Here is a 22,844-nt window from a genome sequence, read left to right on the forward strand (position 1 = left end):
TGTAGCTGTTGCAATAGGAGGGGCAGCAGGGGCTAGCCGCTGTGAGCACGAGTCCAAAGTCTCTAGTAATTTGATTTCCCATTGCGCTGCGTCAGACAACTCCTCATCTTGTCTTTGCCAGTGTTACTATCTCCCCACACCCCCGCAGGTTGTGTATTTATGTAAAGGTTGGCCAGAGTGTGCCATGAGCCCACGCCACTTTCATTCAGCCCTGTGCAGGTGTTCTTTTATATGGCAGCATTTTGCAGTCGTGGGCTGGAGTCCAGAACCCCCAAAATAGTATAAAATCTTAAGGAAGGAAGAGGCATTTGCAGATTTTATTCACTAAATCCAATACATTGCAATCCATAAACAATACTCTTATCTGGCTCTTTTCATCAGTAGCTCTCAAAGCGCTTTACAAAAGAGGGCATTATCATTATCTCCATTGTACAGATGGGAAAACTGAGGCAGCATATTTAGTTTCATCAAAAGGAATATAGGACTGGGAAGGAACTCCTTGGTCACCGACTAAAGTCCCTTAGTACTACACCCATATGCTTATTGCTGTTTGGTCATATAAATTGCAAGCAAAGAGATGCAAATTGGGAGTTTCAAACCAACTAAGGGGTTTAGGTGCCAGATTCACATTAAAAATCTAGCCAGATGTTAGTGTCTTTTGAAAATAATCACATGAATTCTCCATTAAGGTCCTATACAGCGCTCTGGCAGCATATACTCAGCTTAAAATGGTGTGAATATAGTTTACGCCCACCCTTATGCACTGACAGAACAGTGTAAAGTGGATTAAGTGTAAATGAGATTCAGACCCAATAGGTACAAAACTTAAAGATGGAGGAATATTTATCTGTTGCCTGCTTGTTTGTTTTTAACTTCAGAGTGCAATAGAATCCTTATTTGGTGCCTCGATGACTGGAGTTGTGTACTCTCTGTTCGCTGGACAACCCCTCACTATCCTAGGAAGCACTGGACCGGTGTTGGTGTTTGAAAAGATTTTGTTCAAGTTCTGCAAGTAAGGCTGTGTGCTCTTTGAATGTACAGAATTGATGCATATGGCCAGGTGGCAGATTAAAAGAACAACAGGGAAAATGTGTATTTAAAAAAAAAAAAAAGCAAATGTAAGATACAGTTTTATTTCCTCCTTGCAAATAAAACATTGCTGCTTTCGTGAGTGATGGTGTAAGACTGGAATAGTTTGAGTAGATTTAATAAAAACCGGAACGGTGAACAATACACTGACTTTCATGAGCCATGAATGTGTCGCTCGTATGCTTAAAGTTACGCACATTCTCAAGTTCCTAGCCCCCATCCCCAAATGCTTGTCTCCTCCACTTCTTATGTCCTGTCTTTTAGGTCTGGATCCTGGAAACACTTATGCACGTGCATAACTTTAAGCATATAACTAATAGAGCTGATGGAAAAGTGGTTCCCCCGCACCCAGCCCCCCTGTAGAGAATATTGATTTTGGGGTAGAAATTTGAAAACTGAAAAAGAGAAATATTTCATTTTTTCCTGAAATATTTTGGTTTCCAAGCATTTAGTTTTTCTGCAGAAAGGAGACACTTTCATCAAAAAAATAATTTGTTGGGAATCCAGTTTTTCTATCAATGGAAAAAAAATTTTTTTTGGATGGAAAATTTCCTACCAGCCATAGCAACTAGTCCCACTGAATTTAAGGATTATACATTCTTAATGTTATGCATGTGTGTGTTTGAAGACTGTGAGCTCTTAAGGGCAAGGACTGAAATTTTAATATAGATGTGTACCGTGCCTGGCTTAATTGGGCTGCTGCTAGGCTAATAATAATAATAATAATAATAATAGATTTGAGCTCTTCTCTGCCTGGTCTACACCCTTGATTGGTGGTAGTTCGCCTGGAGAGCAGTGATGCATATAATTGGTCCTCATAAGAGTCTTAATGACTGAATAAAATCCTTCCCAATTTCCTGTGCCATTCACTGTGCACCTGTTGGCTTATTCTGACCTTTGGCGCTTGTCCCCGGCTCCTTTTTGCAGAGACTACTCACTCTCCTACCTTTCCCTGAGAACCAGCATTGGACTGTGGACCGCTTTCCTGTGCATCGTCCTTGTGGCAACAGACTCCAGCTCCCTCGTACGCTACATCACTCGCTTTACTGAAGAAGCATTTGCTTCTCTGATCTGTATCATTTTCATCTACGAAGCTCTAGAGAAACTGATTAAGCTAGGGGCGACCTACCCCGTCCACATGCACAGCCAGCTCGACCACCTGACCTTCTACTAGTGAGTTCATCTTGTTTGTTTTTTTCCTTTTCTAAAGCTACTATTGTCAAACAGGACAGTAAGATGCTGATTCAGCAAAGTATGCGCCTAAGCCCCTCCTTGTTTAGCAAAGCACTTAAGCACGTTTAATTCCCTTTGACGTCAGCAGGATTGCAGCACCTTGCTGAATAAGAATCGGTTTAAACACGTGCTTAGAGGAAGGTGATCTAGCACAGTGTTTTTCAGCCTTTTTGATAACAGTTCCCCTCTTCTGATACTTTAACCCTAATGTGTTTTCTTTTGCTCTTAGCTGTAAGTGTGCCGCTCCTGACAATCCCAGCAATCAAACCCTGCAGTTCTGGAGTGACAGGAAGATTGTCCCTTCTGCGATTGAGTGGGCGAACCTCACTGTTAGCGTAAGTGCACGGGCCCCCGGGCTCTTATCTGTGGTATATTACAGATCTAGGGTGACCAGATGTCCAGATTTTATAGGGACAATCCTGATATTTGGGGCTTTGTCTTCTAAAGGTGCCTATTACCCCTCACCCTCTGTCCTGATTTTTCACACTTGCAGTCTGGTCACCTTATACAGATCAAAATGGAGCGAAAGGGCATCATGGTCAAAATAACCATCATGTCACACTCCCGCTAATGTTAGCTCGGCCTTTTCGTGCTGCTAATTGTTACTTAAGGCCTCTAAGTCATCCCAGGCCTCAAACTGGACTAGAACTGCTGCAATAGAAATAACGCAGTTCAGATTCTTGTGAGTTTAAGAGTAGAGCCGGACGGGAAACAGGAATTCTGTTTGGCAAAAAATGTCAAAGTTTCAGCATTTGTTTTCACTGCGATGTGCAATGAAACGGAAACCTTTTCACCGTTTCCTGTGAATACAAGAGGAGAGAGAGAGGCTAAGGCTTGCCCCGGATAGCTTGGTGGTTAGAGCACTCACCTGGCCTCTGGGAGACCTGTTCTACCTTATATGGAGGAGAGACTTGAACCTGGGTCTCCAGGTGAGTGTCATAATAGCTGGAGTATATAGTCAGAATCTCTGTTGGGGCAGCTGCACTTTGTATAAATAAAACATTTCTCTACAAAATAGTGGGGCAGAGGGAGACTGACTCTAGCCTGGTGGGTAGGCTGCTTAATTAGCATGTGGGAGACACAGGTTCAAGTCCTTGCTTTGTCTATCACTCAGCTGAGTGCCCCAGGCCACTGGCTATTCAGGGGTCACTCCCCAGACTTCCCACCCAGGTTCTCTGAAAATGTTGCCAGAACTAACCCCTTCCTACCAAAAAAATTACAGTTTTGTTGAGTTGGCATTTTCTGATGGAAAAACATTTTGTCAGAAATTTCCTGACCAGCCCTAGTTTAAATGCTCGGGACCAGCATTCTCTTGGCTGCGGGAGGGGGATCATCTGCAAAGCCCCAAGTGGTAAATGCAGCCTGCCTATGCCTCTGGTTTAGGAAAGCATCTCTGTTCAGGAAAGCCATCCTGTGCTCGTCTCTATAAGTCCACACTTATGTCTGATTGACGTCAGCGTGACATAAGCACCTGCTTAAAGTTAAGAACGTGCGCAGGTGCTTTCCTGATTTGGGGCCTAATTACGCCAAGCCTGGAACTCGGATTCAGTAATGTGCTTAAGGATGTGCCTAACTTTAAGCATGTGAGTTGGGGAACTGCTTAAAGCTAGGTGTGTGCTTAAGTCCCTTAATGGAATCGGGGACCCCGTGTGGAACATAGAGGTCTTTTCCCAAAATCTCCCGATCGCTTCCTGTGGGTTTTTCCATGAGAACTTACTTCTCCTCCCACCATTATCATTGATTTAACCCTCCTTTCCATCCCTCTCCTGCCTTCCCTGAACTCTTCCTTTTTCTGTGAGGTCTCGCTAGATGAAAGCAGCACTCGCAGTTTAAGCTGAGGATGTGCCGTTGATTTACAGTTCAGTGCAACGTTGGGTTTTGTTCTCTATTCATAAGAACGGCCATGCTGGGTGAGACCAATGGTCCTTCTAGCCCTGTATTCTGGTTTCCGAAAGTGGCCAATGTCAGGTGCCCCAGAGGGAATGAACAGAACAGGCAGTCATCAAGTGATCTGTCCCTGTTGTTCTGTCCCAGCTTCTGGCAGTCAAAGGCTAGGGATTGCATCCTGACCATCTTGGCTAATAGCCACTGATGGACCTATCCTTCATGAATTTATCTAATTATCTAATTCTGTTTTGAGCCTCGTTACACTTTTGGCCTTCACAACATCCCCTGGCAGCGAGTTCCACAGGTTGACTGTGCATTGTGTAAAGTAATACTTCCTTTTGTTTGCTCTAAACCTGCTGCCTGTTCCCTCCTTAATGCACCCTAACTTACCCCATGCTTGTTCGACGGCCACTGTGCAGCGAACAGGCATCTCCATTGGTAGCTGCCAGTTTAAATGCATTTTACTGGTAATGTCTAAGCCTGCGCCTATGAGGATTTGACTCTGTGAGCCAGGTCAGAGCTGGGAGAGGAGGCGGGAGAAGCCCTGCCTGAGCAAGCGAATCTGAAAAGTATGACTGCCCTGGGCAGGCATAATGCATCAGGAGGAATAGTGCCCGTACAGCCAACCCCAAATGGTGAGCAGTCGTGAGTCCAGTCCTCTGAAATCATGAGCTAGGCTTAAAAACCGTGAGCAAAAATAATCACAAGACTTGCAATCAAATCATAAGAGTTGGCAACACTGCCCCATGCTCCGGAGCAGCAGGGACTACACCTGTTCTGTAGCTGTACAGCCTGCACTTTCTCTAATGTTGGCTCGGTAGCCTGCTGCTGCTAGCAGGGGATGATTCCTAGCTAGCTTCCTGTGGGACCTGGAGCAACGTTGTTTCTTTTTGCCGACTCCCAATTTCCTTGAAGCACTAGGTGACAGATTGCAGCAGCTTCGTGCATGAGCACTCCCTGCCCTTTCAGGACTCGAGCGAACCCTACTGGGTGACCACAATATAGCCCGTATTCTGCTAGACATTTGTGATGTGTAAAGCATTAGTAAATTTTTTTTAAGGGGTAGTTTTTAAATAAAGCCGGTGTCGTTTCCACTCTGTTAAGATCACGTGCACTTTGGCAGGGCACTGTAATGGCTTCAGCTGTTTTTCCATTACATTTCCATTACTGTTTTTCCATTAGTAAACAGCTCGTCTTACAATGTTTGCACAAATTATGTCATTAGTGCAACGATTCAGGTAAGTGTCATGCTAGATGAGGTCTTGGTTACCCAAGGTTAATAAGTGACAAGGCATAAGCATGCCAATGATTAGGAAGAGATTGTCAAAAGAGGTGAACACTACAGCTGGTCCGAAAAATTTTGTCCAAACACTTTTCTGTCTGAAAATTCCACTTTGATGCAACTTAAATTTTCTGTGAAATTATATTTGCAGTAAAATTTCACTTTGGAAAAAAAAGAAAAAAAGAAAAAAACATTTAACACATTGAAATGTCCCATTTTGATATATTTGGAACAAAAGGGTTGTTTTTTATTTGTTTCAAATTTATTTTTCATTGTGAAACATATTTTATTTTGTATAAAAAATAAAAATACATTTTAAAAGTGCTCAAAATTGAAACAAAACATTTCGAATTTATTGAATGTTTTGAATGACCCTCACAAAATTTTTTTTAAGAATCTCATTTTTTGTCATGATTTGGAACGATTTTTTTTTTCAACATTCAAAAATGTTTCACAAAACAGAAAATCTATTTTCTGACCAGCTCTAGTCAGCAGATTGTGTGCTGAGCTGTTTTGAAAATCTGGTCCTACGTGTCATGACAGGAACTGTAGAGTGATGAACACTTTTGAAAACATGACCCCAAGTGACGACTCTCATCTGTTAAGTGTTTGCAGGATGGAGACTTTAAGTAACTAATAGTTTACTCCTGTCAAGTTCAGAGTTAGAGGATCAGAGGTCTTACCAGATGATCTAACTGTCCCTTCATGCCTTCAAATCTATGAATGAAAAAAGTTAGCAACCAACACTTGTAACAAGAGGGTGTTAATATCCATGAATCATTACAGCCCTTCTGATCATTCCTACACGTTGCTACCTATTAAAGCCACATGCTGTCAGCCAAAGGCGCATCGTAGTCAGTGAGAGTTTGGCCTATGTAAGAATAGCAGGATTTAGCTCTGAATGCTGTTTTCAGACTATGCAGATACTAAGATCTTTATAGAGCTACTTTATTGAGATGTACCATCACATTTGTGGTGTATCACGGGTATCATGTGTGTTTATGGTGGTGTCTTGATTACCTGTTTCTCCAGGAATGTCGGAAAATGCATGGAGAATTTACTGGACCCGCCTGTGGGCACCATGGCCCCTACACGCCAGATGTCCTCTTCTGGTCTTGCATTCTTTTCTTCACCACCTTCATCATGTCCGGCGCACTGAAGATGTTTAAAACCAGCCACTATTTCCCAACAAAAGTAAGTAGAAGATGGTGGCTAACTGCCAACCCTCTCTCTCCTGAAAGACCAGTATTTCATGGTAGCTCTCATTAGTGTATATTGCTATAAATTCCAAGGCTGAGAGGAAATTAGGACTGGTCATAAATTTTGCCATGGTCCCTTATGAGAACTATAGTTCATTGCTCTCATGTTCCCATCCTCCACTATGGTCTGAGTTTCCCAGGTAGACTACATCACCCATCATGCACTATGGCCCAGGACTCCCATGATACACTGCCTCCCCTTACAAGAGGGAAGATCAGTGCATCTTGGGAGATGTAGTTTGAGCTGGGAGCCCAGCCTATAGAGGAGAATGAGAGCTTGAGGCACCTGAACTACATCTCCCATGAAGCATCATGGCAGCATTTCCCAATTGAAATATTTTGGGTTTTGCCTGAAATATTTTGTCTGACAACCAACATTTTCCCTGGGGGCAAAAACAAAAACAAAACCCCAAAACATTTTTCAAACAGCGGTATTGGAAATCTCACCAAATTCTCCATGTATTGAAGCAGATGTCGTGGCATGATTCCGGCACATCAGGGTATATATGTGATATATTTAGAATGATCCTTGTCCAGTGAAATCTATCCAGTGCCCACAAACCCCATTGCATTCACTCCAAGGCACCTGAACAATTCGGACTGACACCAATATTGCTAAATTGAGAATGCAGTAATATGGATAAAGTAACAGAACTATTGGAACTGACTGTGGGTATTGATATGTTCCTAAAGGGAAGAATCCAGGGATTTAAAAACAATTCTGAATGGTAGAATCTTGTATTAAAAAGTATGTTTGAATCAGGTTGTTTGCTAAAAATTAACATGTTTAACAATAAAAAGGGAAAGAATTTTAATTGGAAGATCATTTGCCTTTGACTGTACTGTCTATTGCTTTGTTTTGACAGTTTACTAATGCCTAATGCTACATTTTAATCACGGGTATTTTAAGTAAAAGTCATGAATGGGTCACGGGCAGTAAACGAAAATTCACAGCCCGTGACCTGTCCATGACTTGTACTGTCTATCCCTGACTAAATCTTAATGGGGGGGAGGCTCAGGGGTGCTGTGGGTGCTCATGGGGGGGCAGCCCGGGGGTACCGTGGGTGCTTGGGAGGGTGGCCAGGGGACACTGCGGGTGCTTGGGGGGGTGGTCTGGGGGGCACCACAAGTACTCAGGGGATAGCAGCCTGGGACCCCAATGGTGCTGGGGGGGTGGGTGACAGTGTGCACCCCGGAACCCCTGTTGGAACTGGGTGGGGGGTTGGCAGGGCTGGCAGGCTTCCCACCCTGCTCCTCGCGGCTCCCCAGAAGTGGTAACATGTCCTTCCCTCAGTTCCTAGCTCCGCACACTGCCCCTAGCGCCGGCTCCGCAGCTCCCATTGGCGAGGAACCACAGCTAATGGGAGCTGCGAGGGCGGTGCCTGTGGGCAGAGGCTGCATGTGGAGGTAGGAGCTGAGGGAGGGACATGTCGCCGCTTCTGGGGAGCCCCCCAAGGTAAATGCCGCACAGAGCCCTCACCCCCTCCCGAACCCCAACCCTTAGCCCGCTCCCACATGCACCCAAACTCCTGCTGCTGCTGCTGGGGGGCGTGTGGTCCGAGACTACCCCAGCAGCAGCCAGTGCGGCTGGCCCTGGGCCAGCCAAACCGGCCGCTGCAGAAGTCACGGAGGTCCCAGAAAGTCACGTGACCTCCGTGCCAAACTTGCAGCCTTACTAATGCCAAATGCTTCTTTAATTTCTCATACCAGGTACGAGCCATGATAAGTGACTTTGCTGTTTTCTTAACTATCGTCACTATGGTGACTTTTGATTTCTTAATTGGAGTCCCATCACCAAAGCTACAAGTTCCCAGTGTCTTCAAGGTAATCAAGTGGATGTAACAGATTTGGGTTCACGGAACAATCCACATTTGTAATGACATTTTGAAATGAGCTGCATGTTGTGAAAGGCAGTATGGTTTAGTGGATGGAGGATGACAGACTAGTAGTCAGGACTCCTGGGTTCCATTCCCATTTCTGGATGGGGAATATGAATGAGTGCTTAAACCAAGGGCAACTGAGAGACAGGACTCCTGGATACAATTCCTAGCTGTGGGATCTAGTGGTTGGAACAGGGAGGAGTGGGACTCAGGCGCTGTGAACTCTCCTGATTTTGTCGCGGAATCCCTGGGTGACCTTGGAAAGCCTCTTCAACTCTCAGGGTGGAATTTTCAAAAGCACCCGAGTGGCTTGGGGGTTGTTCTGTTTTTAGAAGTGATTTAGGTGCTTAGGCCTAGATCCTTAAAGATATTTAGGCACTTCACTCCCATTGAAATCAATGAGAGTAAGGCATATCTTCAAGGATCTCGGCCTTAGGAGCCTTAATCAACGGGGTAAATTACTTTGCATAAATTACTTTAAAAAAAATGGGACACAGGCTCCTAAGTCCTTTAAAAGCTTTAGAAAATATTCTCTTTAGTAACATGTTCCTCATCTGTAAAATGAGGCCAATAGCACTGCCCTAACTTGCAAGGGTGTTGTGATGAAAATACATTCAAGACTGTGAGGCCCTTGGGTATTGTGGAGATGGGAGCTGGATAAGTACACAGATAGAAAGATGACTGAGAATGGGTGGTACAATTGCTTCAATAAATGGCTTTTATTATGCTCTGTGTGTGTGTATTTTGCTGTAGCCAACAAGAGATGACCGTGGGTGGATTATTAGCCCGATAGGACCCAATCCCTGGTGGACGGTGTTAGCAGCTCTCATCCCAGCTCTCCTCTGCACCATCTTGATATTCATGGACCAGCAAATCACTGCTGTTATCATAAACAGAAAGGAGCATAAACTCAAGGTAAGAGTGTTTTAGGAGTGGATGAAGAGACCTGATTCTCCATTACTCTGAACCTGGTGTCATTTACCCCCCGTGGCAAGTGAGCGTGACATGCTTCCACATCGGAATGGTAGCAGTTTACATCAGCTTTGCACTCACTTTGCAAGGCTCTGACTTAAGCACATGCTTAACTTTAAGCAATTGCTTAATTGCTGTCCTAAATAAAGATGCTTTCCTGAATTAGGCCCTAAATGACTACACATGGAGCAGAGCAACAGAGAATTCGGCCAATAATCTTCCTAACAAATAAATTAGCCTAAAACCAAAATATCAAGGAGAGGTTTGTATTACCATCGGTGACAGGGGAATTAATTAGTTTGACACACCACAAAGCAACTCATACTATAGCTTCCTCTTAGTTGCTTAAAAATAAAACCGGTCGAAATTTTTCTGATGGAAAAATAGATTTCTGATTAAATGGAAATTTCTACAAAAAATCTGGTTTTGCTGTTAAATTCCAGGTTTTCATATTAAAAAAGCCTAATTTTTAATTGGTTTTTAAGAGATTTTTTGACAGTTTTTCAAGAAAAATGTCAACAAACTTGAGTGTTTTTCATTTTTATCAATTTTTTTGCAAGAACAAGAATTAAAATGTTTTCCCACCAAACTCTACTTAAAAGTTAATTTCTACATGACTGGAGACTTGAATATTATAGACTTGAAAGATGTTAGTTTTCCAAGTTGCTTTATTAAAGCATAAAATCTTCCTGCTGGAACTTTTCTGGATAAATTCTCTGTGTCTGAAAGAATTCTTATGAGCACAAATAACTCAGAGTTTCTTTATTTCTTGTATTAATATTGGTGCTTTTCAGATCGTTACATGGCATTTAATTAAAAAACATAACTTGTGCATTGTACATCAAGGTTTAGTTTGTGTTTCTGAAATCTGTGCTCCAGCTCAACCTCAGGACATGGAATAACTGAGTGAAATTCTGCAAATGGCCTATGTTATGCAGGAGATTAGACTAGCTAATCATAACTTTCGGCCTTAAAATCTGTGGGTGAAATCCTGGCTCTATTGAAGTCAGTGGCAAAACTGCCATTAACATGAACCAGGATTTCAACCCATGAATCTGTTTTCAAAGATCATCCCTTTGAGTAAAGCTTATGTCTTGTCTCACTGGATTCTGTTCTCTTGCAGAAAGGATGTGGCTACCACCTGGACCTTCTGATGGTAGCAATAATGCTTGGTGTTTGCTCCGTGATGGGGCTGCCCTGGTTTGTCGCTGCAACTGTTCTATCCATCACCCATGTGAACAGCCTTAAACTAGAGTCTGGCTGCTCAGCTCCTGGAGAACAACCAAAATTTCTTGGGATACGAGAGCAAAGAGTCACTGGCCTCATGATCTTTGTGCTTATGGGCTGTTCCGTCTTCATGACTGCTGTGTTAAAGGTAACAGGACACAAAGTACCCAAAGTTCATTGGGACAATAAATATATGGACAAATATTATATTTGTGATTGGACTGTGGAACTCACTGCCACATGATGTTGCTGAGGCCAAGAACTTAAGATTCAAAGAGGGATCGGACATGTATATGGATAACAATAATATCTATAGTTATAACAGATAATTCAAGGGAAAAAAGAGAGAGAGATTCTTGTGCTGCAGGGTTTAAGCCAATCTCTATGTATTAATTATTAAGGTGAGACTTCAGAGGAGGGCAGATTATCCCACATTTGCCTATTGCTGGGTTCTTGCACTTCCTCTGGTGCATCTGGTACCGATTAGATGGACCTCAGGTCTGATCCAGTCTGGCAACTCCCAGGTTCCTATTTCCAGGGATAATGTGATAAGAAATATTACAAGGAGCATTACCATAAGAGGTGGCAGCTTACCCTACTCACTTCCTCAGAACTGGCTTCCATCTTAGTATGTCTTCACTGAAGGAAAAAAAAAGGTATGTTCTTAATTTAGCTAACCCTGGTTAAAACAGCAGTGAAGACATGTCTACTCAGCTGTTAATTCATGTTAGTAGCTTGCGTTCAACCTCAGTCTTCCCATAGACTTTATCTTGAGCTACTAACCTGAGTTAAAAGCCGAGTTGCTGTGTCTTCGCTGCTATTTTAACCTGAGTGAGCTAACCCGAATTAAGAACACATCGCTTTATGCAGTGAAGACATGCCCTTAAAGAAGGTTAATGGACAAAGTGGCAGACCCATACAGCCAGGTTGTGCAAATGGGCCCTCTGTTTGTGCATGTATATTTCTATGCCTGTGTTTTTCATGCCCATGCCACTTGTGCATGTGAATTTAATTGTCTGGGGATTGATCCTGCTTTGAGCAGGAGGTTGGACTAGATGACCTCCTGAGGTCCCTTGCAATCAATGATATTCTATGATTCATGTGCCTGGCTGTGGGTTTTGCACACAGGAACTCTCCCATGTGCATGTGTCGATGACGGGGATGTGTGTGCAAGCCGTAAGACCCAGAGTGCTGAGGAGGGGAAAGCCTGCCTGGGTGGATTCCCCTCTATGGAACTGATTTAAAACTGAATGAAGACATGGAGGCAGAGTCTGGACTCGGGTCAAGTCTAAGCCATCATCCTGGAGCACATGAGCATGTGCCACAAACTCCTTTTTTCTTCCAGCCAGAGCCAGGCTCATCCGTTTTTTAGTTTTTAAAACTAGATGAAATCAAGAGTATTCAGACCAGTACCACATCCAGTTCCTGGTCTTGCAGTTACAATTGACTGTGATTCCCAGCATGTGCTGCTTTCGTAAAGGCTAACCGTTCCATAGTGGCTGCACAGACTTTCTTACAAGTTTTCACCCCAAAATGTCACCTGTGGGCTAAGATGAAGCATGCTAGCCTTCTATGTAGTCACAGTGAGCTATGGGGATGGCTTTTCTTTAATGTCACGGCGTACAGCAGCATTGAGATAAGTACTTTTGAACATTGGCGAAAGAACCTACTTTCCTCTAACCTCGTTCTCGGAAATGACCGAACTGTTTTTGATGTAACTTTCCCCCAAAAGTCATTCCGAAACAGAGCTGAAGCATGGGAAATGTCAGCCTTAACGATGGGTGAGCCTTATATAGATGGCTATTGTTTACGGTATATGGGTTTATCTTTAATACTTACGTTCTCTTTGCAGTTTATCCCGATGCCGGTGCTTTATGGGGTGTTCCTTTACATGGGCGTTTCTTCACTCAGAGGAATTCAGGTATGTGATTTTGTAACGCAAGGCTGTGTGCTAGATAGTGTGGCAATGGATGGCGCACTGAATTAGGACTCCCAAGACCCAGGTTTTATTCCTGGCGCTGGCCTTCTGGATGATGTGAGGCAAGTCATTACCCACCCTGTGCCTTGGTTTCCCCATGTGTAAAGTGTTCTGAGATCTGCTGATGGAAAGTGCTGTATAAGAGTTATATGGTGGTGTTATTACTCCTTGAACTAAAGGACCTGGCCCATGAGCTTATAGGCAGTAGTAGAATCACAAACCTCTAGACGTGATCTAGCCACTGGGGGGGGGGGGGGGGGGGGACAAAGACTCATGCTGATTTGCATATGGTAATTTTCAACAGCCTACTAGCTTGTTATTTTAAAGGAGACTCTTTCATTTCTCTTCCTGTTAATAACTTAAACTACTGAATGCAAATCTCGGCCAGCATTTGAAATCCTGTGTAATCAGCACCTCTTCCGTACATGGTCTTTTCAGTTCTTCGATCGCCTGAAGCTGTTTGGAATGCCAGCAAAACACCAGCCCGACTTTATCTACTTACGGCACGTCCCCTTGCGAAAAGTACATCTCTTCACCGTGATCCAGCTGATGTGCCTCGTTTCACTCTGGGCCATCAAAGTTTCTCCTGCTGCCATCGTCTTTCCCATGATGGTAAAGCCCTTGTTCTTTTCTAGCTGGATGGTTTGTATCAATAGACACCAGTCATCTGCTTTAGGGTGTGATTGGCGGTTTTGTTCAAGAACGAGTAAGGGTCGGTCTTAGTCTCATTTCCCCTACGGCCTCCAATGCCAAAGTAAAATGAGTGTCAATATAATTCCCTATTCAGGCTCTTTTGTGTGGTGCAAACGAGAAGAGATCCCTAAAGGCCTCGCCTATATCCCTTACTCACATGAGCGGTCTCATTGAAGCCTGCCATTAGGAATGAGCTGGGGCAGCATTTTTGTTATGCTTGCTAGGTTAACTGGACAGGTATTGGGCCTGCTTCTGCATCCATGTCCAAACTGGGAAAAAAGATGTATTTTTAACATGTGTGAACTAACCAGGTCAAAATCCCCGTATCAACGAGGCAGTTGTGGTTAGCTGATTGAGGACAACCCAGAGCAGGAGTCCAGGGTTGAACTCAACCAGCTAAAATGATAGTTTGCCTTGTCTACACTAGGATTTTACCACATTTTAAAAACACACCTTTCCCTAATGAAGACAAGGCCCCTGTGCATCGCCTGAGCACTGTACATGAGGATCGGGCCCAGTGTGTTTGCAGAATGTTGATTAATGCATACCTGAAAACAAAAGATGTTCCGAATCTGAAAATTGAGTGAAACCATAATCAACTTGGTCCATTTCACCCATTTATACCCGAATCGACTTCACTGGTGAACTCTAATATGAAAATTGGCTCGGAGCCATCTTTGAACTGATTAGCTGTTCATTTGTATCCACGTAGGTCTTGGCTCTGGTCTTTGTCCGGCAAGTCATGGATTTCTGTTTCTCGAAGCGGGAGCTCAGCTGGCTCGATGACCTCATGCCAGAAAGCAAGAAGAAAAAACTGGATGATGCCAAAAATAAAGCCAAGGAAGAAGAGGTAATATCCATGGAGTGTCCCGGGCCAGACAGCACCTATGAACTCATAACACTTCCACTTGCCAGTATAACCCTTTGTTTATAGACTGAAATGTGGCTGGAGGACCATAGATAAAGAGCAATGTAATGTATTTGGAAGCAGGAGGGTCAGGGCTGGTAATTTTCAAAGGAACCATTTTTTCCTTTGGAAAATGCAGTTGCATTGAAATTGAAATGTATTGCAGGATCTACAACACACTAGGTGGGCCAGAACTATGCTATACTATATACTATACCAGTTATATCCAGACCTCACTGGTTCAGGAACCAAATTAATGATCAACATTACCCAGAAGAGCACAGTAGTATGAATTCATATATATCAGCAAAATGATTGACCAAGTACAATTGGTTAATAACCTAGCAAAAGGATCCTGATTCATGAATAACTTAGATTGGATAGTATCAGAGGGGGAGCCGTGTTAGTCTGGATCTGTAAAAGCAGCAAAGAGTCCTGTGGCACCTTATAGACTAACAGACGTATTGGAGCATGAGCTTTCGTGGGTGAATACCCACTTCGTCGGATGCATGCCATCAACCTCATGAAGAAACTTGCACAAGTACAGACACATGCATCCGACCAAGTGGGGATTCACCCACGAAAGCTCATGCTCCAATACATCTGTTAGTCTATAAGGTGCCACAGGACTCTTTGCTGCTTAGATTGGATAATAGTTAAATCACGCAGTGTTTTAATATCATGTGCTGCAAAGAGACACATTGAAGAGCCACGTATGGCTCCTGAGTCTCAGTCTGAGTATTACTGTACTAAACTAGACAGGTTCTTGTACCACACACATCACTGTCGTAGCTCAGTGCCTTCCAGTCGTGCATTAAGCGATGTGGCTAACGTCTGGTCACGTGTGTCACCTCAGTTTCCCTAGAAACCAACCCAGGGTTACACTTATATTTTTATGAAATGCCGCTGTTGGATCAAACAGAAAAGGGATGGGGCTAATTCATGCAAGCACACATTCATCACATTCATCCCCTCATCACCCACACACTCACGCAGGTGGAGAGTTACCGGAGACAGCAGAGGAAGCCGAGAAGCCGAAGCATAGTAGATCTGGTGTGTCCACCTGCGGTCATGGATCCAGGCCGGCGAGCAGGTCAAGAAGCAGCTGGCTTGTGAGCGTGCCTTCTTCCTTTTATGGAACTGGGCAGCTCCTGTCACGTACGCTGAGTTTCCCTTCTGTGTCCATCACCGAGGCATTTCCAGCCCTCGTTCCTTTCAGGCATACCAAGTTGTTCTTCTCTTTACAGCACCCCATGATTGCCTTCTCAGGGCAGATTACATCAGACAGAGCTGACTCCTGTCTCTGGGCGCTATTCTCCTTGCAGTTCCTCTCTGCCCAGTCCCACATACACTCCCTTGTTCACACTCCCTTATCTCCCCCACACACTCCCTTGTTCACACTCTCTCTGACTGCGTGATGGAATATTGCAAAGCTTGGAGGTTTATACAAGTGGTAACTGAAAAGGTTACAACGCTTGCAAAAGTTACAAAACTTAAAAGGCGATACTAACAATAACTAAAGTTACAAAGTTTGCAAAAGGTTACAGAACTTAATGACCATACTAGCAATGACTGAAAAGTTACAAATCTTACAATCGCATTCTACTAGATTGAGCGGAGGCTTTACATAACAATGTGTGCTTCAGTCTCTCATCCTGTGTGTTCCGTGGAGTGTTTTGTTTGGGTTAGGTGGGTTTTTTTTAAATATACATGTTGCTATTTATTTATGTCAGAGAAGGCAAGGTCAAAAAAAAATCCACTTGCACTTGGAGCAGAAGATCCAACAGCTTTTGCTCTCACGGCTCTACTTCATCTGTACCCTCGCCAGCAGAATTAACCAAGTGAGACTGCCCTTAATTTCTTCCTCAACAGAGAGAGAACTTGTTTTGTTTTTTTTTAAAACAGGAGTCTCAGAAAATGATCGAAGCCGCTGAAGCAAATGTCATGCAGTTACCATTGGGGAACACGAAATATTTGACTGTTCCAGGACGAAATAACAATTTCAGGTACAACTCACTAAGGAAATCCCCCAGCATGAATATTTAGTTGTCACATTCTTTGCTCCACTAGTATCTTCATGGATGTGCTGTATTTCCATCAATCCAGGCTTTTCTCAGCATTAGTGATCTAGGCTGGCATTTTCACAGCAGGCTAAGGGAGTTGAATTTCAATGAGATTTGGGCACTTTGAACATCCAAGCCTTAGTCATTATAATCTAAACAATAAAAAAAACAACAGGTTGACTTCCTTCTAATGCCACATATTTAAATGTCCTTTATATACCAATAAATACAAAGGCTGTTACACAGCTTTGCGCTCTCCAGGCAGATATGTAGAGAGAAATCTCCAGACATCTGTGGTGATGTTCCTAACATGAACTGATTCCACTCCCCTCCCTCACAACTGCTCGTGAGAGCAGATGTGTTAATAAAATAGAATTGGTTGGAAAACAGATTTTCCATCCTGTGAAAAATGTCAAGATTTCACATTTTTTTTCAGCCCTCATTGGGACGAAATGCCAAACTTGTGAAATGAAATTTTAAAAATAATAGTGTTGGATCAGTCAAAATGTTTTGTTTCAATTTTGACACTTTTTTATTTTTAAAAATGTTTTTAAAATAAAGTCAATTTCAAAACAAAAAGTAATTTTGAAATGAAAATGGCAACTTTGTGTTCTGAAAATGTCAAAATGGGAACTTTCAGCATTTCCAACCCCCATTTTTCCCCCCTAAAAATCTATACGATTTTGCGAAACAGTTCAGTTTTCCCAAAATGGCATTTTCTGACAGAAAACTCTGTTGCTGACTATTTTCCAATCAGCTTTATTCATAAGGAGAATGGTAAGGGTGTGAAAGGGGATTTTCATGAGTCTTAATAGCCAGACTTCCCATTGATCCTTGTTGGAAACCCCCGTTAGGCAGAATCAAGTGGCTGACATGTCCTGAAATGAAAGTGACGTGAGGTTTCTCACCCCTTCCTCATGGGAAAACCTATTGAAGCCAAGACCTGGTGGTGGATGTGAAAACTAAGGTACCTTTAAATTTTGTGAGGAAGTGCTGCTCATGGTTAGGGCACTGAACTTGGGATGCGGGAGCCCTGAATTCTACGCCTGGCTCTGCCATTGGCCTGCTGGTTGACCTTGGGTCAACTGATTCCATTCCCCATCTGGGAAATGGGGTAATGGTGATTATCTCCTTTTGTCAAGAGCTGTGAGATCTGCAGAGGGAAAGCATGAGGCGTGAGCTAGGTAATGTTATTGTGGATCCTACCTACTACTCCCCTGGGCTCTGTCAGCCCAGGTGTTATGAACAGCACTAGCAGCATCAGCAGCCAAGACGTGCAGCCTGCACCCTGGTCCTCTGCTTGAAAGGATGTTGCCGTCACTTCACCACTTGGATGCTGATCTGCTGCTTTTAATCTTATTGGAAACTCATTATATGGGATTAAAAACTCCAGACTCGGCTTCTTCCGAGCATAACCGACATTCCTTCGTGCTAGTTTTAAGAGACTGTTTCAAACACTGTCAAGACCTGCCCTCGTTCTGGTGCTCCCAGACAAACGCAGTTCGAAGAAGCAATCCATTTGTCCTTTGTGTTGAAGACTCCCAAGTTAGCTAAGTGGGTAATGAAACTGTAAGCAAACGGTGTGCGGGGATTGCACATTTTTGCACAGAAGCTTTCTCGACTGCACATTTTGCACAGCAGCTTTCTCAACAAACGGCTGGCTGCAATTCTGGCATATTGACACCAGCCCATTTAGAATGATGTGCAGAAGTGTTTTTATCACCACGAATGGTTTAGGAGCTCAGAACTCCCAGTGCACCCAGTAGATGCTCAGCACTTGTGTGGGTTGGTTGCTAAGGTCAATGATCCAGCAAGGCATTAAGCCCGGACTTCACTTTAACCACACGGGCAGTCTTGTTGACTTCAGACTCTTCACCTGCTTAAAGATAAGCACGTGCTTAAGTGCTTTGCTGGACCAGAGCCGATAGCGATCACGGCGAACAACACCTATAATATTTGTTGCAGGGACGATCCTTCAGAGATAAACATCTCAGACGAAATGCCTAAGACAACTGTATGGAAAGCTCTCAGCATGAATACAGAAAATCTCTAAATCCCAGGACAAGAGGTAAAAGGATGGCATGATGTGAGTTAACTGAGCCACGGTCCTCCTCTGCACGTGTCTGTGTGCGTGCCAGCTGGATGGGTGTGAGCGTGTGTGTGTGTCAGACACTGAGCTAGCTTGGGGGTTCTCTCTGAGACCTGATCTGCCCAGGCTCAGCTTCTGGGGACAGGAGCCAACTCTGAGCCTATGGGGAGGGGGGGGCGGCTCCAGCTCGCTCGACCTGGGGCAGCCAGGCACTATCCCAGGCAGCTGCTTCACTGCACCAAGCAGTGTCTCAGGAGAGGTTCTGGCTCCACTCCTTCCCTTCCATCTCTGCCCCGCCCCAGCCCAGGCTGGCTGCTGGGGGCACTTCACCCTGGCGAGGGTCACTTGACCCTTTGTGCCCCTCCCACAAGTCGCCCCTGGCAGAAATCCCCCCGCCCCGCCCCTGTGGTTTTCCTATGGGCAGGAATGATTCAGCATCTGACAGCAGATGTTACCTTCTCTTGCCAATGAGGCTGTCTCTCTATGCTTAGTTTTTTCCATTTAGGGACCTTGACTTTGGCGGCGGGGGAGGAGAATGTGAAGATGACTCAGGGATGAGCCAAGATGTACAGACACGGGGAGAAAATACTCTTAAAAACAGAGAAAGGGGAAAAAAAAAACCCACCGCTCTCCTCTGGTACTTTTTTCATTCAAGTAACTGGATTCACATTAAAGCCATTCAGACATTTTCAATGATCTTTGGTGTGCTTCAGTGGGCGTTTATTCTCTTCAGACCAGCAAGCTGAGGTGGCCATTGCAATCGATGACAGTTCAGTGTTGTTAAGCCTCTCTCTCTCTGTGTGCGCACGTGTGTTCTGTTCTCTTCGTGGTAGAGAGATTGCTACCACACACCCATTGAGCGGTATAGATTTTCCATCCGATTTTCCTTTAAAAATATAAACTCTGAATGTACAAAATTAATTTTTCTGGTCTTTCTGGGCCACCGTCCATATACTGTTCTTCCCTAGCTGGCTATTGGGTTGGTTGGGTTCTCAGTTAAGTTTCTGCAGTGAGTTTGTGTGTATTTTAATAGTTGTCACAGGTCCATCTAGGGACAGTCCACGGCGGGCCAGTGTAATGGGAATATCTTCAGCAGATCTGGACCAAAGCTGCAGACTGGTTTTTCAGTGCACGCTCATTCTAGTTTTTGCAATTTTGCACACGTTCTGGCGCCTAAGGCCTGGACTCAGCAAAGCGTGCCGTCTGTGCTCAGCCGTGCAATGCCTAATTTAGAGTGGACGGTCGGCGGGATTGAGGTTTCTAAGTGCCTAAATCCCTTTTGGCAATGATACTTGAGCTCCTAAATCAGTTTGGCATTGCACAGCTGAGCACAGCGACGCCTCTAAATACCTTTAAAAATCTGGGCCGTAAGCACATTCTTGATTGAGTTGGTGTTGGTCCTGCTTTGAGCAGGGGTTTGGACTAGATGACCTCCTGAGGTCCCTTCCAACCCTGATATTCTATCATTCTAAGTCCCGTGAAAGTTAATGGAACTTGCTTAAAATTAAAAGCTCTGCTGATTATGTAAATTAGTCCTGTGTGTTATGGTAGCCCCTAAGTGGCGCTGACTAAGATCGGGGCTCCATTGTGCTGAAAGACTCTCCCTGCCCCAAAGAGCTTGCAGACTGTCTGGACAGGAGGGTCATGCAGGCATTGCTGCTTCTGTCGGCCGAGCTCCGTGCGCACACTCGGGGTCCTTGCATCTCTTCATTCCTCCCCCACAAGCTCCCCGAGTACCCCCTCCCAACCCTCTCTCTTTTAGGGAGTCCCTGCAACCCCCACCTCCCTCATGCTAGGAGTTTTGTGTATCCACATACCCCCCTTCCCCCTCCAGACCAGGATCCTCCATTAAACCCTCTGTGCCAGGGGCTTTGTGTACTCCGTCCCCCAGCCCCTCATACGAGACCCCCATTCAACCCACATGCCTGGGGCTCTGTGTAACCCCATTTCCTCCTTTCCCCTATGCCTGGGGCTCTGTGTACCCCCTTTTCCCCTCCCCCTATGCCAGTGTCCCGCATTCTTCCTGCTCCATGTCAGGGGCTTTGGGTGTCTCCTTTCTCCCTCACCCCCCAGTACCTTCCTTCCCCCCCCAGATTGGAAAGGATGGACGGACCTATGGCCCAGTCCTGTGGTCTGTCCATTAGACAATGCTTCTTTCTTGCTTGTTCACCTGCTTTGCCTGAGCGTGTGCCTGAGCACTTTGCTGAATCGGTGCCTGTTAACTCATGCTGCGCAATGGGAACAGGGAATATTGCAGATGATTCATAATGGTGAGTATTCACGGCATAAGCCTTCTCCGAAGAGTCACCCTCGTCCCATCAGGGGCGGCTCTAGCAATTTCGCCGCTCCAAGCACGGCGGCACGCCGCGGGGGGCACTCTGCCGGTCGCCGGTCCCACGGCTCCGGTGGACCTCCTGCAGACGTGCCTGCGGAGGGTCGGCTGGTCCCGCGGCTCCGGTGGACCTCCTGCAGTCATGCCTGCGGATGCTCCACCGAAGCTGCAGGGCTAGCGGACCCTCCACAGGCACGCCTGCGGGAGGTCCACTGGAGCCGCCTGCCGCGCTCCCGGCGACCGGCAGAGCGCCCCACGCGGCATGCCGCCCCAAGCACGCGCTTGGCATGCTGGGGCCTGGAGCCGCCCCTGCGTCCCATAATGGGACAGAAACATTAGTTGCGACCTCAGAGGCCAATCAGAATAGCTTGGATGCCGCAATGATGCGCTCCTGTGCGAATGTCAGCCCAAGATTTATTCACATCAGCTCTTCAGCGAATAGCTTCTAACCATGCACGAGTTGGAGAAAACTGCAATCTCGTGGTGCTCGCTTCTTGGGCGGAAAGAGGCAAAACTAATTAATACGTCATCTGAAAACAAGAGCTGTCAGACGACTGTCACATTGTCTAGCTGTATCATAGTCTGGAGACTGTCTCTTTGTTATACCACTTGGCAGAGTATCACAATCAGATCAGTTATCGAATCACTTTTAGAAATCAGTGTTCATCTGAGGTCCGCGAACAGCAAAGCACTTAGGCACATAACTTTAAATACATTTAGTTCTGTGCATGAGGGAATCATAAAGCTGGAAGGGATCTTGAGGGGTCGTCCAGTCCTTCATCCTTGTCTGGGGCAGAACTCTCCCTCCCGTTCAGCTGGAGCAGTAGAAGCTCCAGATCCAGCTGGGATGGGTTCCACCAGCAGCACCATAAGGCTGTCCTCTGAGGAACCCTCCGTACATCTCTGCGGTAGAAGGCATACCAGAGCTGTGAAGGCTGTGTCAGAGGGTGCAGCGATTCCAGTCAATGCCATGGCCTATAGGTCAGCCCTGGGAGGCTGCCGTGACTTTATAATAAATATATGGAGATGTACCTAGCTCATAGAGCTGGAAGGGACCCCGAAGGATCATCGAGTCCAGCCCACTGCCTTCACTAGCAGGACCAAGTACTGATGTTGCCCCAGATCCCTAAGTGGCTCCCTCAAGGATTGAACTCACAACCAGAAGCAGCGCCAGGGTTTTTGCAGCCCTAGGTGGCAGCGCTCCTCCTCTGAGCATTCGGCGGTGGGGGGTCCTTCCGTGCCAAGTCTTTGGGGCACTTTGGTGGTGGGTCCTTCACTCGCTCCGGGACCTGCCGCCGAATTTCCACCGAAGACCTGGAGCGGAAGGACCCCCCTGCTGCCGAATTTCGGCCGAGGGCGGCAAAATGCCGCCCTGCAAATCCTGCCGCCCTAGGCGACCGCCTAGGGTCGCCTAGTGGAAGCGCTAGCCCTGCTCACAACCCTGGGTTTAGCAGGCCAATGCTCAAACCACTGAGCTATTCCTCCTTTGACCGGCCCACAGAGGTTTCTAAATCACAGCAGGGGTCACCGTAGTTCCTGGTGCAGCCCAGGCTCAGAAAGGCGCCACCCTCCTCTGTGCTGTGCCGCTTAGAGGCACAACTCAGGATCTCACCTGTTGACTCTCATGGGCCGACTCAGATGCTTATAATTCAACCAGGTGCTTACAGACCTTGCTGAATCAGGGCTTCATTCTGCTTTTCTTACTCAGCCAAAATTCAGTTCCCATCGAATTCAAGAAGAGCGTCCCCAAAGGTTAGAGTTTCAAGATCAGGGCCTGTGTTTTTTTAAAAGCACACGGATTTCTCGATTGGTGGAATCTTTTATGCTTATTGCAAGCAAATCTGACTAGTCTATGATCAGGAGCTTTCCAAGCTTACCGCCTGTCCTGCAGCGTGGATAGGTGTTATGGTAGCACTCACCCGAACAGTACTTGATTGTTTACTGTAAATGCTA

The 22,844-nt window shown here is 45.4% G+C and overlaps 1 protein-coding gene across 6 annotated transcripts in view; it reads left to right on the plus strand.

The window, feature by feature from the left end:
- Positions 1-19,513, plus strand: part of SLC4A8 (solute carrier family 4 member 8) — a 58,095-nt gene extending 38,582 nt beyond the window's left edge. For 5 of the 6 annotated variants that reach the window (XM_044995314.1, XM_044995311.1, XM_044995313.1 and 2 more), the window contains 13 exons: positions 879-1,012; positions 2,017-2,262; positions 2,552-2,657; positions 6,524-6,685; positions 8,461-8,574; positions 9,384-9,545; positions 10,726-10,977; positions 12,682-12,750; positions 13,246-13,419; positions 14,213-14,350; positions 16,313-16,413; positions 18,436-18,538; positions 19,051-19,512. In XM_044995314.1, the coding sequence (XP_044851249.1) occupies positions 879-1,012; positions 2,017-2,262; positions 2,552-2,657; positions 6,524-6,685; positions 8,461-8,574; positions 9,384-9,545; positions 10,726-10,977; positions 12,682-12,750; positions 13,246-13,419; positions 14,213-14,350; positions 16,313-16,413; positions 18,436-18,523 (1,746 nt within the window). In that variant the 3' untranslated portion in view covers positions 18,524-18,538; positions 19,051-19,512. Of the gene's footprint in view, positions 1-878; positions 1,013-2,016; positions 2,263-2,551; positions 2,658-6,523; positions 6,686-8,460; positions 8,575-9,383; positions 9,546-10,725; positions 10,978-12,681; positions 12,751-13,245; positions 13,420-14,212; positions 14,351-16,312; positions 16,414-18,435; positions 18,539-19,050 lie in introns of all 6 variants that reach the window. The other variant, XM_044995312.1, reaches the window with a different exon arrangement.
- The last annotated feature ends 3,331 nt before the right edge of the window (positions 19,514-22,844 follow it).

The sequence above is a fragment of the Mauremys mutica genome, chromosome 20, assembly GCF_020497125.1.
Source record: "Mauremys mutica isolate MM-2020 ecotype Southern chromosome 20, ASM2049712v1, whole genome shotgun sequence".
Lineage (NCBI taxonomy): Eukaryota > Metazoa > Chordata > Testudines > Geoemydidae > Mauremys > Mauremys mutica.